General features: G+C 40.1%; 1 protein-coding gene across 1 annotated transcript in view; it reads right to left on the bottom strand.

The window, feature by feature from the left end:
* Positions 1 to 19,247, bottom strand: part of Muc19 (mucin 19, oligomeric) — a 206,712-nt gene that overhangs the window by 87,816 nt on the left and 99,649 nt on the right. Inside the window, exons 77-93 of the mRNA XM_051189114.1 lie at positions 18,723 to 18,821; positions 17,490 to 17,576; positions 17,202 to 17,273; positions 15,787 to 15,873; positions 14,877 to 14,975; positions 13,094 to 13,186; positions 12,609 to 12,674; positions 11,947 to 12,033; positions 11,659 to 11,730; positions 7,629 to 7,727; positions 7,104 to 7,169; positions 6,375 to 6,461; positions 6,087 to 6,158; positions 4,139 to 4,204; positions 3,175 to 3,261; positions 1,928 to 2,026; positions 351 to 443 (exon numbers count right to left, since the gene is read on the bottom strand). Coding sequence (XP_051045071.1) covers positions 351 to 443; positions 1,928 to 2,026; positions 3,175 to 3,261; positions 4,139 to 4,204; positions 6,087 to 6,158; positions 6,375 to 6,461; positions 7,104 to 7,169; positions 7,629 to 7,727; positions 11,659 to 11,730; positions 11,947 to 12,033; positions 12,609 to 12,674; positions 13,094 to 13,186; positions 14,877 to 14,975; positions 15,787 to 15,873; positions 17,202 to 17,273; positions 17,490 to 17,576; positions 18,723 to 18,821 — 1,431 coding nt within the window. The remainder of the gene's footprint in view (positions 1 to 350; positions 444 to 1,927; positions 2,027 to 3,174; positions 3,262 to 4,138; positions 4,205 to 6,086; positions 6,159 to 6,374; positions 6,462 to 7,103; positions 7,170 to 7,628; positions 7,728 to 11,658; positions 11,731 to 11,946; positions 12,034 to 12,608; positions 12,675 to 13,093; positions 13,187 to 14,876; positions 14,976 to 15,786; positions 15,874 to 17,201; positions 17,274 to 17,489; positions 17,577 to 18,722; positions 18,822 to 19,247) is intronic.

Raw genomic sequence — 19,247 nt, 5'->3', positions numbered from 1 at the left:
ATCATTTCATTCATATGCTTAGGTTTTGCAGTGGTTTTGGTCCTCTCTCTGCCCCATGGCGAAGCCATGTGCTGCTATGCACTCCAAAGCCCATAAAGAAGCATTGTCTGACCTGATGGTGTAACAGGGCTGGTGGCTTCAGTGCCTGGTGTTCCAGGGGAGCTTCCCTTGCCTGCCCCTGCTGAACCTGGCAAACAAGCATAGTAACTCTATTATATTGCTGCCTTGAAAGGGGTTCTTGGAAATGCAATCAAACATTCAATGCCATGCTTTTCCACCATGTTTACCACAGCAGTCATGTTTTCCTGTTTGGACATATTGAAGGCACCAAGGTGTATGTGTGCAATTACCTGAGGTTCCTGGGCTTGTAGCTGCAGTGCCTTGTTCCCTGGGTGTACTGCCTTCTCCTTGAGTAGACACTGCCACAGTGGGACTTCCTGTGCCTAATAATGAGAACATTGCAACTGAAAATACCTTAGACAGAAATGAAATAATTCATATTCTTCAGATATTCTCTATCTGGCCTTCTTGGTCTTGTTGATTAGATGTGATTCAGGGACACACACCAGGTCGCTGAACTGGTTAAGGCCACATTCACATGTAATTTAAGCATTTAAAAGCTGTTTCACTCCTTAAATCCATGTACAAAGTAGTAAAATATCATCCTCAAGCTATCATATATTCATGTTTGAAACTGCAGACAATGTACTGAGAAATAAAAGCATTAATATAAAACTCATGTCCAAACAAAGTCTTTTTACAACAGAACAACCACACTCCACTGTGTCATCTAATGTTTTCCCTGGACCAGGATCTCTGTTTTACAACTCAGTGCATCATTCCTGTAAGAAGCAGTGTGAGATTGCTATCAGCTGAGGACCTATCCTTTCCTCTCCCACTCACCTCCACTCAAATGGCCTCATAATCCAAGGGCACAATGGACTGAGTTCTTCTTGAGGCCCCAGTATCTCTGATTCAGAATTAAGAAAACGTAGTTTCATAGCTAACACTTTAAAATCACAATCTCTTAAAGGATGATGGATTGCTAATTGCCTTGAACTGTGTTCCTGTGTGTGACAATTTGAATGAGAATGGTCCAAGTATGCTCATATAAATATATGAATGCTATTTACCCTATTAATTGAACTGTTTTTGGAATTGTTAGGAGACATGGCTTTGTTGGAGGATATTTTCCTTGTTGGAGAAGTATGATCTGTTGAGTGGATGTGTGACTTGGGTGGAGCTCTGAAATATCTAAAGCCATGCGAGGCAGAATTTAATTCTTTCCCTACCTTCTGCCTGTAGAGCAGGAGATAAGCCTTCAGAAACTGCACTGCTCCAATAGTGTGACTAAATGCCTGCCACAATGTTCTCTGTTATGCTGATGATAGCCTACACATGTGAAAATGTAAGCAGGCCCCAAATTAAATCCCTCCTTTTATTAATGGTATTGGTTACGGTGTTTCATCACAGCAACAGCAACCCTAACTAAGACCATGTATGTATGTACATCCTATTTTCACAAATATTTAAGTGATTTTTATTTTGCTGAAAAGTGTCTCAGTCATATATTTCAAGTGAATATGGAAACAGGAAAATTTGTTCTTTCTCTAAATGCTGAGTCACTGGTATTTTCTTTTCCTTCCCTTTGCTATCACTACATCTGAGTATTCCAGAGTTGTCTCTAACAAGGTACAGAAAACATAATTAGCTACACGATATGCATGAACATTTCCAACACTCAAGGAAGGATGAGAAAATGATAACATGATAAATTAAAGAAACTGTGAAAGATTAAAGATATTAAATTTCAATTAAATAAAGGAAGACTAATCCTGGTATTGCATATCAGAAAAAAAAAAAAAAAGTATGTTCGGCTTTCACATATAACAGGCTTGGTCAGGATTTTCATTCACAGCTAGTTTACCTTCCGTGGTCCCAGAACTGGTGAGGCTGGAGTTCAGGGTTGCTGTGGTGTCTGCATCGCCCACTGAGGAGGTGAGAGCAGCTGGTGTTCCAGCAGAGTCTGAGGAAACATCAAAGGAACTTCTCATTAAAAGTTTAGATGAACTTGGTTACCAAGGGTGGGCTCCTACTTTTTATTTTATTCTTCTTTCAGAAAATATAGTTGATGAATGCAGTAAATGTCATTCTGCGGTTCCCTAAATTTTATTGTACTGTGATAGTCTCAAATAGGTTAGTATTCTTTTCTGGCACGTTATTGCTCAGGTCTCAGTTAAGGGTCTGGGATCGGGTCAACCAGATGTATATACATCTGATACAGTTTCTGTGCTTCAAGTGAGAAAGAGGTTGACGACTCCACAATTCTGAACACCATCAGCTCACCTGATTGTTCTCCAGGCTGGGTTGATTGACTGCTAGAGGCTCTAGTTGTTTCACCAGATGGTGCAGTGGTCCCTTTCAGAGTAAACAGGAAACAGAAATTAGGACCTCTGACAATACACATCATGGCAACACTGCTCTCTGACTCCACATCTCTTCCATGTAGTCCTCTACACTTTTTCATTTCTATCGCAGCATTTGCAACATTTGATCATAAAATATATACAGTTTTAGATTGTGTGTGTCCCAATAGTTATTGGGTACATTTTAATTTGCCATTTATTTACATATTTAATGTCTATAAGTTGAGCTCAGAGGTTTTGAAGTGAGGTTGCACATTGGAATAAACTGAACACTTTCCAACACAGATAAAGCTCAATATCTTAAGTTCCTTCCATTAATATTACAAAACTATCACTAGTGATTCTTCTATTTATACCCAATTAGAAGTCATATTCCCACTTCAGTAACCAAAGTCTTATAAGCTGTAAGGAATTCCAGAACTCTGTGGCCATATGCACACCCAGGTCACCTATGCAATGGCACCTATCACACCCCTGTCATTTTGGATTTTCATTCAGTATTGCTTACAGCATCAGTTTCCCACTACTCCTTTCTATTGTGAACCAATAACCACATACAGGAAATGGGCTCTATGCACACCCAAGTCAAACACCTCTCTCTCTCTTTGTTTCTCTCTCTCTTTGTCTCTCTCTCTCTTTGTCTCTCTCTCTTTGTCTCTCTCTCTCTTTGTCTCTCTCTCTCTTTGTCTCTCTCTCTCTTTGTCTCTCTCTCTCTCTCTCCCCCTCCCTCACTCTCTCTGTCCTTTACCTGCACTGCTCCTTACAGAAGTTGAGCCCGGTCTAGTTGATGTTTCAGGAATTACAGTGTTTGAGCCTCCAGAAGTGCTTACAGTTTCTAGAAAGGAGAACAAATTGGCAGTTGAGGACCTGGTTGTTTTTCTGGGTTTTTTTTTCTGGGAATATTTTAAAAATTGGGGAAATAAAACTGGAAAGTTATGATTGTCCTAGCACTTCTCCATACCACAGTATCATTCAGTTAAACCTTAGGAGGACAGGGAGCTCCCTTTCAGCCAGGCACAGGCAGGAGCTACTGGGTCATCACTCCAGCCTGCTGTCTCCCACCTGAAACTGTAGCTCCAGTGCTTGCTTCTCCAGGGATGCTGACACCTGCTGTACCAGGGCTGGATCCAGATGATGCCCCTTGTTGATCAAGGGGACAAATGTTAGACTGAGGTTCTTTAAAGTTCTGCAATTTCCTGAAATTACTATCAGGCTTGTTTACCTTTTTCCTTAAAAATGATATGCATACATAAACATAACTGGATTAGGAGACTCCAGATCTTAGTAAAATATTCTTATTATGAGTTCTATTCTTACTATGAACTATTTTTGTTAATGGTTTTCCTTTAAGAAATAGCAATCATTTTGATTTCTCAACATTTAAACTTAAGTGTTCTTGTCTATCCTCATGCCTATGATACCATTGACACAGTCCTCACAATCCCTTCCTTTTCTGCTTGTTATTTTGTGTTTATACCTTATGTGAATACAGCATCTGCCCATTCCAAATGTGTTTTCCTTATAACTTCGAGAATCACATAGACTAATTAAAACTCAAGAAATATCCTTTGATTCTTTCTCAATTTTGTAGCACTTGGTGTCACAAAGTGAAAAAATGTAAAAAAAAAAAAAAAAAAAAAAAAAAACTTTTATCATTGACGTAACCCTTTCTTGTCACCTGCCCCTGCCTGCCCCACCTCCCAGGCCATTACCTGTTCTTCCAGATGTGCTTCCTACAGTGACTTCCAAAGTAGATGTACCTGCTCCTCTACTTGTGCCTGTGGGATGAACATTGCTTAGTCATTAAACAGAAAAGAAAGCAATCTTTAGGACATTTAATTGTTCCTTTAAGCTATCAGTTCACTCACACTTGTCCTTGGTCACGTTTCTTTACCCTTACATTCCCACTTATGGTCCTGATTCTCACATTCATGGTCATGCTATATTCACACTTATGGAGCTGCTGTGCTCACACTAATGGCTATAGTATGTTCCCACTTACTGAGCTGCTGTGCTCACAGGAATAGTGGTGTTGTATTCACACTTATGGAGCTGTTGTCCTCACACCAGTGGTGGTGTTCTATTCACACTTCTGGTCCTGTTCTGCCCAAAGGATTGCCGCTCAAATTCCCAATTACTCTCACCTTGGCCTTAAATTTGGCAGTAGGAGTTTCAATATGTGTCATCTCTCTCTATACTGACCAATATTATTATTGGTTAGTACAATTGCAAGCCTGTGTGCTTCCAGAATGTCTCCTACAGTCCTCTTGTGATGCTTTCTCATCATAGGCACTAATGTGCAAGCCATGTTAGACTGCTAACTGCAGAGCCATGTTCCCTGAGTATGCTGCCTTGATTGCCACTAGGTGGGGATGTGATGGGACCTGCTGTGTCACCAATTAAAAAGAAAGTGACATTTAAAATTGTGCTAAATGTGCCAGGCAGTGGTGGTAGATGCATTTAATCCCACTACGCATGAGACGGAAGCAGATGGATCTATGTGAGCTTCAGGCCAGTCTGGTCTATACAGGGAATTTCATGACAGGTACCAAAGCTACACAAAGAAACCCTGGCTTAAAAAACAAACAAAACAACAACAAAACAAACAAGCAAAAACTTATGGCACATGTAATAAACCCATAGAACTTTCTTATCAACATTCTAGACAGAAACTACTATTGCTTAATTTTATCAGATATGGAAAAAAGAAAATGCACAACCCTGGTACATATTGGTCTACACTCATGCTGAAAACCAACCCCAATCAGTCCAGGCCTATGCTTACTACCAGAAACCTCTGCTTCTCAAAATATGTACTGGGAACAATAGTTGATAAACATTCCCATCTACAGCAGACAGATGCTTTGAACACCACAGTCATTGTAACACAAATTAAAAAATGAGATTAAATAACTAAAACATTCAAAAAGTCACAGCACATGTCAAACAAAATTTTGGAATGTCATGGTCCAGATGGTCATGTTTTTAATAGCTCTTGATGTTGTCCTGGTTGTTCTTCTGAACTTCCTAGATAGCTATGCTGTCTCTGACTCTACATTGTGTGCAGTAGACTTGTTGAGACAAAGCAGGAATCAGTCTGTGCAAGCATCTTTGGAAAGAGGCATTTCACACACTCCTTGCTTATTCCTAGATGCAAGGCTGTGTCACTTATGTCACCATTGGTATCTGCTCCAATTACACTTACTAATATTCCATTTCTCTATGGTATGACACATAAAAATTATCTATTGCAGAAAATGCCTTTAACACGTCAGCAGTTGCATCTTCCAATAACAATCTGATACACACACACACAAAAAAAAACCTTTTAAAAGAGTAAAGATATGACAAATCAGCAACACTGAGGGAGGAAACCCCTATGTCTGATCAAATGATCTGATCTGAAACAAGGAAATCAGGCCAGCCCAGGATTCTTTTCATTTTTCTCTGCTTAGAAAACACCTGATCCACCCCCCCCCCCACACACACACACACACCAGCCAGTTACAGAGCAGCTGTTGATCAGCAGGTGAGATTCTTCACCCCATTCTCTCTCTTATATTCCTTTCTATTCTTCAGATGGAAGATTCCTAAGGAATGAGGATAACAACCAGAAGAATTTGACACCCAAAGACTCAGTGAATTCTCCCATTTGCTTACCTGGTTCTGTGCTGGCAGAGGAGGATGGTTTGGCTGTGGCTACTGAACCAGCAGCTGTGGTCCTTGCAGAATCTAAAAATAAACAAAGAAAAAATTGGTAGTGTCCAAAGTGAGCTTTTTCCACACTGTTGACCCTGAAGAGCTGGAAGTTTACACAAAAGAGCATATGCACATTATTTTCTTTAATGCTCACTCTGTCCCAGTTAGAATTCCATTTCACACCTCAGCACTTAATGAAATATTTCATGTAATGGATTCTCTGAGACCCCAGCCCCTCTGTGGACTCACCAGAACCTGGGGCTCCAGTGCCTGCTGTCCCAGGGCTGCTGCTCACAGCTGCTGCAGAGGTTGTTGCAGAGGATGCTTTGGCTGTGCCTGCCATGGAAAAATAATGTTAGCTTTAGAAAACACACAGGGAATTCAACTTGTGGATGGAACTTGAAACATGCTTGCTTTTAACACCTACAGTGGCTATGAATATCACATCAGCTACATAGAAACATAGCAATGATTACTCACACAGTTACTAGCATGGAGGGCTACTATTCAAGATAATGAAGCATACCAGAAATTTATGGTATCTGCTAAATTAGTAATGTATGTATCAGAAATAAAACATTTCTACAGACACAATTCAGGTTTCAGCTATATAAGGTTTGATTTGTCTTTCTAGAACATTCTTTGCTTGTTAAACTTGGTACTATATATACTAGTTTATTTCTGCATTAATTAATTATTCCTGTTCTTGTCTGTGTCTCCATAGTTTATTTTTTCTCTTTCCAGGTTGTAGTTGAGTGAGAGTGCATACTTATATTTTCCCTTCTTTGCTGAACTGAAATATGATGTGCTCTTTAGATGAACAACAATTATTAAGGGTACATTGCTGATCTCTTGGATACTTGACACCACATGAACAATGGTCATATTCCACAGCAGACTATCTCTGATGAAATCTCAAGCACTACTCAAGATGACAAGTCTGCTGCTAGGTGTCACTCTGTAGAGCTCTCATAGTACCTGATCCTCCAGATGTGCTCCTTCCAGGAGTGGCAGTGGTGGCTGCATCTGTTCCTGCTCTTGTTCCTATGGGAAGGAGAATGCAAGTTAAAGTGCAGATATAACTACACTAATATTTAAACACATTGTATCACTCCTTAAAAAATAAATGGAGTTCTTATTTGGCCTATGTAATAAAAACCCGCATTCAGATATAGAGAGAAATGCTGAGATCAGGAAGGAGGAAATCACCGTCACACATTATATCCTTTCCATCTCAGCAAACAAGAGAGTTCCTGCTTCTCTCTGATTACACCTTGTTTACACCCAGCTCCCCCACTTTCAATCTGCCTGTACAGACCATCAGACCTCTTTGTTTAGGCAGTGACTAGCTCCATTCTCTGACCTTCAAATAGGCTTTATTGTACAATAAAAACATCACTATAATACATGTGCTTTGAAACTGCTGTGGTTTTTGTCCTTTCTCTATTTGATGGCCAAACCACATACTGTGCCCTCCACATCCCCAAAGATGCCTTGCCTGACCTGTTGGTGTAACAGTGCTGGTGGTCCCAATGCCTGGTGTTCCAGTTGAGCTTCCATTGTCTGCTAGTGTGGAAGTTCCCACAGATAACTTTGTTGAACCTGACAAACAAGAAAAGTATATTGAACTGTCATATGTCATCTGAAGGTCACTTAGGAAATGCCACCAAATTTATTATGATCTATATTTTTAATCTCCTTACAACAGTATTCAAGTGTGTTTGATATTTCATTAGATGTATAGAAATACCTGAGGTTTCTGGGCTTGTGGCTCCAGTTTCTTCTTCCCTGGGTGTGCTCCCTTTCCCATCAGTGGATAGTTGCTTAGTGGTAAAATCTACATTAATTGTTGAGGAAATAACAATGTTAAACATGTTGAATAAATATACACAGTATATTGGCAAATGTAGCTATACCAATCAACTTGTTCCTGTTGATTGGATATAATTCATTGCCCTATTGAATGTCACTTTTGTTATATGCAACACATCCAAGAGGCAAACTCAAGTATCTTGGACCAGCTGAACACAAACATGGGTGCCAGAGACCAGTCTGCCATTCTCACCTTCTCCTAGACTGATCCTTTAAAATGTTAAAGTTTGGGCATACCCAACAATCCTGCCACATCAGGAGAACTTGTTGGAGTTGCTCTGGGCACATTAGACCCCCCTGTACACAAGAAACCACCTTGACTGAGTCCCTGTCTGCCTGACCTCTGACTCTCACCACAGGTCCTCTGCTGGAGCTCTGGGACCCTGCGAGTTATCCACCTATGCCTGGGGACCATCCTGAGTCCCTGCCTTTTGGATCTTTGACCACCATCACTGGCTTCTGCTGGAGGTGAGTCTGGGACCAGTTCGGGTTGAATCACCCCCCCCCCAAGCCTTCTGTGGGAACTATGTGGATTGGACTGGAATCTAGCTCCCCTCTGTTTCCTGTCCCCAGCAGAGCACTCCTGGTGCTCTGATACACAACTCTCTCCCCCCATCTTGCCCAGGGACTGCCCTCCCCCCACCCTGTGCCCTAACTAGCCCATTGCCCAACTGCTATGTTGGAGCACTGGAACAGAGAAAGAATGCAACAATCCTGCTCACTCCTGGGAAATTCCTGGAGTTGCTCTAAGCACACTAGACAGCCTATCCACAAGGGACCACCCTGAGACCCTGCCTGCCTGGTCTTTGATCCAATCAATGGGCCTCTACTAGAGGACCACTCTGGATCCCTCCGGCCTGATCTTTGACCTCTATCGCCAGACCCCTGACTGAGGAGTGACCTCCTAGAGGGCTTGGACCACCCAGAACTATAGACATGGAAATTCTGACTGACATAGAATCCACCAAGGGAGTAGCAAAAAGAGAGAAAGACACCACTGGAAGAAGATATGGGAAGATAGCAATACAAAAAAAAAAACACCTAACAACAGACAGATAAGCATAACATCACCAGAATCTCGGACTCTACACCAACTAGACCAGAACACCCCAAAGCAGATGAAGCAGAAGAGAATGACTTAAAAAATATCTTATAAAAATGATAGAGCCCTTCAAAGATGATGTGGGAAAACCCCTTAAAGAAATGGAAGAAAAAACAAACAAAAAATTGGAAGAAATAGAGGAAAAGACCATGCAAAAAAAATGCAAGAAAAGTACAAATCTCTTAAAGAAAGTAAGGAAAGCCAAGAATAAACAATCAAACAGGTGAAAGAAACAGTTCAAGACTTGAAAACTGAAATAGTGACAAAAAGAAAACACAATCTGAGGGAATGCCGAAAATAGAAAAACTGGGCAAATCACAGTGAACTACAGATGCAAGTATAACCAACAGAATACAAGAGAAGAAAGAGAGAATCTCAGGTGCTGAAAATAAACTAGAGGAAATAGATTCATCGACCAAAGAAAATCTTAAGTCCAACAAATCCTTAACACAAAACATCCAGGAAATGTTGGACATTGTATAAAAGGCCAAACCTGAGAAGGACAGGTGTAGAAGGATAGGTGAAGAAGCCCAGCTCAAAGGTTCAGACAACATATTCAACAAAATCATTGAAGAAAACTTTCTCAGTCTGAAGAAGGACATACCCATGAAAGTACAAGAAGCATAATGAGCACCAAATAGACTGGACCAAAGAAACAAAACCCTTCAACACACCTAACATACAGAATAAAGAAAGACTATTAAGAGCAGTGAAGGAAAAAGGCCAGGTAACATATGAAAGCAGACCTATCAAAATTACACCTGACATCACCATGGAAACTCTCAAGGCCAGAATGTCCTGGATAGATGTTCTACAATTACCAAGAGTCCACAGATACCAGCCCAGGCTACTATATTCAGCAAAACTCTCAATCACTATGGCGAAAAAAACAAGATATTTAATGACAAAGTCAAATATGCACAATCCATATCTACAAATCCAGCCCCACAGAAAGTTCTGGAAGGAAAACTACAACCCAAGGAAGGTAACTGTACTCACAAAGACATAGGCAATAGATCACCAGAAACGAAGGTTAAAGCAGTGCAAATATATTCACAATACCAAAGCCAACAACAGATCTAAAACAAACAAGCATTAACAATCAATGATCCTTACATTCCCTCAACATTAACGGTCTTAACTCACCTATAAAAGGACACAGGGTAACAGAATGGATACTAAGACAGAATCCATCCTTCTGCCGCATAGAAGAAACACATCTAAGCTTCAAAGACAGATATTACCTCAGGGAAAATGGTTGGGAAATGATCTTCCAATCAAATAGACCCAAGAATCAAGCAGGTTCAGCTATCCTAATATCTAACACTTTAGATTTCAAACCAAAATCAATCAAAAGAGATGAAGATGGTCATTTCATATTAATCACAGGAAAATCTATCAATTTAAAGTCTCAATTCTGAACATCTATGCCCAAAATATAAAGGCACCCAAGCTTGAAAAAACAAACAAAATAACAACAACAGCAAAACAAGCAAAAATTTATGGCACATGTAATAAACCCATAGAACTTTCTTGTCAACATTCTAGACAGAAACTACTATTGTTTAATTTTATCGGATATGGAAAAAAGAAAATGCACAACCCTGGTACACATTGGTCTACACTTATGCTGAAAACCAACCCCAATCTGTCCAGGCCTATGCTTACTACCAGAAACCTCTGCTTCTCAAAATATGTGCTGGGAACAATAGTTGATAAACATCCCATCTGCAGCAGACAGATGCTTTGAACACCACAGTCATTGAAACACAAATTAAAAAATGAGATTAAATAACTAAAACATTCAAAAAGTCACAGCACGTGTCAAACAAAATTTTGGAATGTCATGGTCCAGATGGTCACATTTTTAATAGCTCTTGATGTGGTCCTGGTTGTTCTTCTGAACTTCCTAGATAACTATGCTGTCTCTGACTTTACATTGTGTGCAGTAGACTTGTTAAGACGAAGCAGGAAAAAATCTGTGCAAGCATCTTTGGAAAGAGGCATTTCACACACTCCTTGCTTATTCCTAGATGCAAGGCTGTGTCACTTATATCACCATTGGTATCTGCTCTGATTACACTTACTAATATTCCATTTCTCTATGGTATGACACATAAAAATTATCTATTGCAGAAAATGCCTTTAACACGTCAGCAGTTGCATCTTCCAATAACAATCTGATACACACACACACACACACACACACACACACACACACACACAAAACCTTTTAAAAGAGTAAAGATATGACAAATCAGCAACACTGAGGGAGGAAACCCCTATGTCTGATCAAATGATCTGATCTGAAACAAGGAAATCAGGCCAGCCCAGGATTCTTTTCATTTTTCTCTGCTTAGAAAACACCTGATCTACCCCCCCACACACACACACACTAGCCAGTTACAGAGCAGCTGTTGATCAGCAGGTGAGATTCTTCACCCCATTCTCTCTCTTATATTCCTTGCTATTCTTCAGATGGAAGATTCCTAAGGAATGAGGATAACAACCAGAAGAATTTGACACCCAAAGACTCAGTGAATTTTCCCATTTGCTTACCTGGTTCTGTGCTGGCAGAGGTGGATGGTTTGGCTGTGGCTACTGAACCAGCAGCTGTGGTCCTTGCAGAATCTAAAAATAAACAAAGAAAAAATTGGTAGTGTCCAAAGTGTGCTTTTTCCACACTGTTGGCCCTGAAGAGCTGGAAGTTTACACAAAAGAGCATATGCACATTATTTTCTTTAATGCTCACTCCGTCCCAGTTAGAATTCCATTTCACACCTCAGCACTTAATGAAATATTTCATGTAATGGATTCTCTGAGTCCCCAGCCCCTCTGTGGACTCACCAGAACCTGGGGCTCCAGTGCCTGCTGTCCCAGGGCTGCTGCTCACAGCTGCTGCAGAGGTTGTTGCAGAGGATGCTTTGGCTGTGCCTGCCATGGAAAAATGTTAGCTTCAGGAAACACATGGGGAATTAATCTTGTGGATGGAACTTGAAATATGCTTGCTTTTTACACTGACAAGTCTACAAATATCTCATCAGATACAAAGAGCCATTTTTCAATATAAATCAAATTTACTAGGTAGTCGTGGTACTCTAATAAATAGCAATGTATGTGTCAGTAATAAATCCATCTACATTCACAATTCAAGCTTTAACTATACGTGTTTATGATTTACCTTCTAGAACAGTGTTTGCATGATAAGCTTGGTACCATACACTACTTCTGTTTCTGTACTAATTAATTATTCCTGTTCTTGTATCTCTGTATTTCTTTTTTTAGTTGAATGAGAGTGCATACTTATATATTTCCTTTCCTGAAATGAAATCTGACCTGCTTTTCAGATGAACAACAATGATTAAGGGTACATTGCTGATCTCTTGGACACTTGACACAACATGAACAATGGCCGTATTCCACAGCAAACTGTCTGTGATGAAATATCAAGCACTACTCAAGATGACAAGTCTGCTGTTGGCCGTCCCTCTGCAGAGCTCTCACAGTACCTGATCCTCCAGATGCACTCATTCCAGTAGCTCCAGTGCTGGCTGCATTTGTTCCTGTTCTTGTTCCTATGGGAAACAGAAAGGAAGTTAATATGCAGATATAGGTACACGAATATTTAAACGCAATTTATCATTCCATACACATGCTTGGATTCAACAGTAGATTTGGTTCTCTCTTTGTACTATGGCCAAACCATGTGCTGTGCCATCCCCTAAAGAGGCTCTGTCTGACCTGATGGTGTAACAGGACTAGAGGTCACAGGGCCTGGTCTTGAGGGTGAGCTTTCTTTGCCTGTTCCTGAGGTGGTTCCTACAGATGAACCTGTTGAACCCGACAAACAAAAGAAGGGACTCTATGTATTGCTTATTTAAAACGGACAGTGGGAAATGCAATCAACTGACCAGCCTTTCTACTATGTTCACCAGAGCAATCATGCTTCCTGGTTAGACACTTTGAAGGCACTGAGGTGCATGCTTATAATTACCTGAGGTTCCTGGACTTGTAGCTGCAGTACCTTGTTCCCTGGGTGTGCTGCCTTCTCTTTGGGTAGACATTGACATGGTGGAACTGATTTTGCCTAATAATGAGATAATTGCAACTGAAAACGCCCTAGACACCAATAAAATAATTCATACTATTTAGATTCTCCCTATCTAGCATTCTTGTTCCTGTTGATTGGATGTGATTCAGGGACTGGTTATGACCACATGCTCAAGTCAAAGATAAGCATGAACCTCCAGCTTGTCTCCTTAAATACACAGGTCAATTACTAACACACCATTCTCAAGCTGTGATATATTTATGCTTTGCAATTATAGGCAAGGTAAAGAGAAATGATAAAGATTTAAAGGAGACTCAGGTCCAAACAAAGTCATTTTTTCAACACAACAACCTCACTCCACTGTGTCATCTGATATTTTTCCTGGAGCAGTATCTTGTTTTATATCTCAGTACATCATTCTTGTAAGTAACAGTATGGGATTGCTATCAACTGAGGACCTAACTTTGCCTCTCCCACTCACCTCCTCTGAAATGGCCTCATAGTCCAAGGGCACAAAGAACTGAGTTCTTCTTGAGGCCCCAGTATCTCTGATTCAGAATTAAGAAATGTACTTTCAGGCTAACACTTTAAAACTACTATCGCTTATACAATGATGGATTACTAATTGCCTTGAACTGTGTCCCTGTGTGTGAATGAGATTGATCCTTGTATGCTGATATTTTTGAATGCTTGTTCCCCTGTTTATTGAACTGTTTTTGGAAGTATTAGGAGACACGGCTTTGTTGCAGGATATTTTCCTTGTTGGACAGGTATAATCTGTTGAGGAGATATGTGACTGAGGTTGAGTTCTGAAATATCTAAAACCCATGCCAATATCAATTTAATTCTTTCTCTACTTTCTGCCTACAGAAGAGACTGTAAGCCTTCAGCTACTGCTCCAGCACCATGACTGTATGCCTGCCATCATGTTTTGTGCTAGGATGATCATAGACTAAACATCTGAAACTGCAAGCTGATCCCAAGTTAAATGTTGCATTTGTTATGGTGCCTCTTCACACTAATAGTTATCCCAACTAAGATGTTCTGCATACATTATATTTTTCACAAATTATTCAATTGATTTATTTCATCCTACAATGTGTCTCAGTCATATATTCCAGATCAAGACCCTAGATAGTCCAGATCCTGAGAATGACCACATTGTCTTTTCTAGGCTTAAGCTTTTACCATCAGATTCCAGAAAGGGGAAGGATTCAGAATGTGATATCAAATGCTGTTTTGGCAAATTTGTATGTGACCTCAAGTCACAGAAATAACATCACCTATGAATTAATATTGACTATCATAAGATGCTGAGTGTAAGATTCATAGGGGACCCCTGCAGTGTGAGGCAGATATGTTATTATTTTACTAATATATTTTTATCATATTCCTCTATACTTGGTTCTGCAAATGCTGTTATTGGTTTTCTTTCCTATTGGCTATTGCTGTCACTACATCGGAAGATTCTAGAGTTGTCTTTGAAAAGGTGCAAAAAACACGATAGCTACATAATCTACATGAGCATTTCCAACATTCAAGGAAGCATTAGCAAAAAGGAATAATATGATACATTAATGTATATTTCAAAGAGTCAAAATATTACAATTCAAATAATACAAGACATAATTAAGTCTGGCACTGTATATCAGAACAAAAAAACATGTCTGTTTATCATTCACCTATAAAAGTCTTGGGTCAGGACTCTCATTCATAACTAGTTTACCTTCTGTGGTCCCAGAACTGGTGAGGCTGGAGTGCAGGGTTGCTGTGGTACCTGCATCTCCCACTGAGGAGGTGAGAGCAGCTGATGTTCCAGAAGAGCCTGAGAAAACATCAGAGTAACTGCTCACAAAAACTTTTGATGAACATGATTACCAATAGTCAGGCCCTACTTTCATCTTATTACTCCTACCAAAAATATAATAGGTGAATGCAGTAAATATTATTGTGGAATTTTTAAAAAGATTATTCTACTATGATAGTCTCAAATATGTTAGTGTTCTCCTCTGGCAACGATTAAACAGAAATAGTCAGGGATCTAGGATTTGGTCAACCAGATGTCCATACATTTATGCAGATTCAATGCTTTAAGTACGTAACAGGGTGATGATTAGAAAATTCTTAACATCCCAGCTCACCTGATTGTTCTCTAGGCTGGGTTGATTGACTGCTAGAGGCATTAGTTATTTCACCAGGTGATGGTGCAGTGGTTCCTTTCAGAGTAAACAGGAAACGGATATTAGGACTTGAGATAATACACATCATATCATGCTACACTCTGATTCCACATCTCTTCCATATATTCATTTTCACTTCTTCAGTTCTAACTTGGCATTTCCAAAATTGAAACATAAAATACACAGTTTTTAGGATAATTTTGCATGTTCTATTTTATTAATATATCACTAGACAAAGCCTTACAAGCTGTGATGATTTCTCAAAACACTGGCCATAAGCATCCTCAGGCTAACAACAGATATGTCACCAACTCCACTTTTGTCATTTCAGTTTTTCATGCACTATTCCTTATAGCATCATTGTCCTACTACTCCTTGCTATTGTGCATGAAAAACCACATACAGAAAATGGGCTCCATGCACATGTAGGTCAAAATCTCTCTTTCTCTACTTTACCTGCACTGCTCTTAGCAGAGGTGGTGACTGGTCTAGTTGATGTCTCAGGACTCACAGTGGTAGAGCTTCCAGAAGTGTTTATGGTGCCTAGAACCAAGAATAAATTGGTGGTTGAAGGGATGGTTGATTTACTTTTGGGGGGGGGATATATTAGAAGTTCAGGAAATGAAAATGGGAAGTTTTTATTACCCCCCCAGTACTTCTCAGCAATGTGGAATCATTTAATTAAATCCCAGAAGCATCAAGGAGCTTCCCCTTCTTCAAGGCACAGGCAAGAGCTGCTAGATCATCATCCCAGCCTGCTGTCTCCCACCTGAAGCTGTGGCTTCTCCACTGCTTGCTTCTCCAGGAGTGCTGACAGCTGCTGTACCAGGGCTGGATCCAGATGATGACCCGGGTGAGCCTTGTGTTCATCAGGGGAAAAATGTTAGAGCAAGATACTTTGGAGTTATAAATTATCCTGAAAAGACTAGTAAGCCTGTTTGCCTTTTTCCTTAAACATAATGTGTCCACACACAAACACAGCTGGAGTGTGAGACTCCAGATCTCAGTAAAATATACTATTCTTATCATAAATTTCTTCTATTGATGTTGTTCCTTTAGAAAGCAATCACCTTGATTTCTCAGCATTACACATCCAGTGATCATGTCTATCCCCATGCCTATATTACTATTGACACAGCTACCACAATGCTTTCTGTGTTTATATTTTCTGTGCTGGGATTAAATTTGTGTGACATAACTTTGTTTTGTCTTGAATTTTCATGGATTATATGGCTTTCTCTGACACTTGGTCCTTTCATCTGAGTCTTTACTGTGTGCATTGACTTGCTGAGATGAAGCAGGAAATAGTCTGTGCAAGCATCTGTGGAAAGGGGCATTTCACACATTCCCTGCTTTTTTCCTAAATACAAGTCTGTGTCACTTCTGTCACCATTGGTATCTGCTCTGATTACACTTACTTATATTCCATTTCTCCATGGTATGACACATAAAACTTATCTATTTTCCCATGAGAACTTTAACAGGTCAGGAGTTAGACTTTCCAATAGCAACATGATACATAGGAAAGCAAATTTAAAAGGCTTAACTATAACAAATCGATGGCGTTGGTGGAGGAATCATCTATATCTAATCCAGTATTACTAAAACTAGAGTTCTGATCATAATTTATGTGAAACAAGGAATCAGGCAGGCCCAGGATTCTTTGCATTTTTCTCTGATTAGAAAACACCTGTTCCATCCCACCCACCCCCCAACAGTTACAGAGCAGCTGTTTATCAGCAGGTGAGCTTCTTCACCCCAGTCCTTTATATTCCTTTCTACTGGTCAGCATGGAAGAATCCCAAGGCATGAGGACAACAACCAGAATATTCTGACACCTGAATACTCAGTGAATTCTCCCATTTGCTTACCTGGTTCTGTGCTGGCAGAGGTGGATGGTTTGGCTGTGGCTACTGAACCAGAAGCTGTGGTCCTTGCAGAATCTAAAAACAAACAAACAAAAATTTGGTAGTGTCCAAAGTGTGTTTTGTCCCCACTGTTAACCCTAAAGGGCTGGAAGTTTACACAAAAGAGCAAATGCACATTATTTTCTTTAATGCTCACTCTGTTTCAGTTAGAATTCCATTTCACACCTCAGCACTGCATGAAATATTTCATGTAATGGATTCTCTGAGTCCCCAGCCCCTCTGTGGACTCACCAGAACCTGGGGCTCCAGTGCCTGCTGTCCCAGGGCTGCTGCTCACAGCTGTTGCAGAGGTTGTAGCAGAGGATGCTTTGGCTGTGCCTGCCATGGAAAAAGTTAGCTTTAGCAAACACACAGGGAATTCACCTTGTGGATGGAACTTGAAACATGCTTGCTTTTCACACCTACAGTGGCTATGAATGTCACATAAGCTACTTAGAACAATAGCATTGATTACTCGCACAGTTACTAGCATGGAGGGCTACTTTCCAGGATAATGAAGCATACCAGATATCCTTGGTATTCTACTAAATTTGCAATGTATGTATTAAAAATAAAATATTTATACAGATACAATTCAGGTATTATTTATCTTTCTAGAACAATCTTTGCTTGTTAAGCTTGGTGCCATATACTACTTTGTGTCTGCACTAATTATTACTGTTCTTGTATGTCTCACCATAGTTTATTTTTCTCTTTCAAGGTTGTAGTTGAGTGAGCGTGCATACTTATATATTCCCTTCTTTTTCTGAACTGAAATCTGATCTGCTATTAAGATGAACAACAATTATTAAGGGTACATTGCTAATCTCTTGGACACTTGACACCACATGAACAATGGTTGTATTCCACAGCAAACTGTCTGTGATGAAATCTTAAGCACTACTCAAGATGACAAGGCTACTGCTAGGCGTCCCTCTGCAGAGATCTCACAGCACCTGATCCTCCAGATGTGCTCGTTCCAGGAGCAGCAGTGGTGGCTGCATCTGTTCCTGCTCTTGCTCCTATGGGAAGGAGAAGGCAACTTAATTTGCAGACATGGCTACATTAATATTTAAAGACCTTGTATTATTCCATACATTGTAAATGTAACTCTTAATTGGACTAAGTAATAAAAACTCAGTTTTAGATATAGAGAGAAATGCTCAGATTCAGGGAGGGAGGAAGTCATGTCAAACCATACATCCTTTCTATCTCAACAGAGAAGAAAGAGAGTCCTTGCTTTTCCCTGATTATACCTTGTTTACACCCAGCTCCCTCACTTCCAATCTTCCTGTACAGACCATCAGACCTCTTTGTTTAGGTAGTGAGTAGCTCCATTCTCTGGCCTTCATATAGGCTTTATTTTACAAGAAAGTTATCACTATAATACATGTGCTTAGAATCTACAGTGGTGTTTCCCTCTCTCTATTTGATGGCCAAACCACTTACTGTGCCCTCTACATCCCTGAAGACACCTTGCCTGACCTGTTGGTGTAATAGTGCTGGTGGTCCCAATGCCTGGTGTTCCAGTTGAGCTTCCACTGCCTGCTACTGAGGAGGTTCCCACAGATAACTTTGTTGAACCTGACAAACAAGAAATGTATATTGAACTGTGGTATGTCATCTGAAGGTCACTTAGGAAATGTCACCAAATTTATTATGATCTATATTTTTATCTCCTTACAATAGCATTCAAGTGTGTTTGATATTTCACTAGATGTATAGAAATACCTGAGGTTTCTGGGCTTGTGGCTCCAGTTTCTTGTTCCCTGGGTGTGCTCCCTTTCCCATCAGTGGATAGTTGCTTAGTGGTAAAACCTACATCATTTGATGAGGAAATAACAATGTTAAACATGTTGAATAAATATACACAGTATATTGGCAAATGTACCTATACCAATCAAATTATTCCTGCTGATTGGATATGATTCAGTGCCCTATTGAATGTCAGTTTTGTTATATGCAACACATCCAAGAGGCAAACTCAAGCATCTTGGACCAGTTGAACAC

This window comes from Phodopus roborovskii, unplaced genomic scaffold (assembly GCF_943737965.1).
Source record: "Phodopus roborovskii unplaced genomic scaffold, PHOROB, whole genome shotgun sequence".
Taxonomy (NCBI): domain Eukaryota; kingdom Metazoa; phylum Chordata; class Mammalia; order Rodentia; family Cricetidae; genus Phodopus; species Phodopus roborovskii.
Note: the sequence above shows the minus strand (reverse complement) of the source record. Positions and strands in the feature narration are given on the sequence as shown.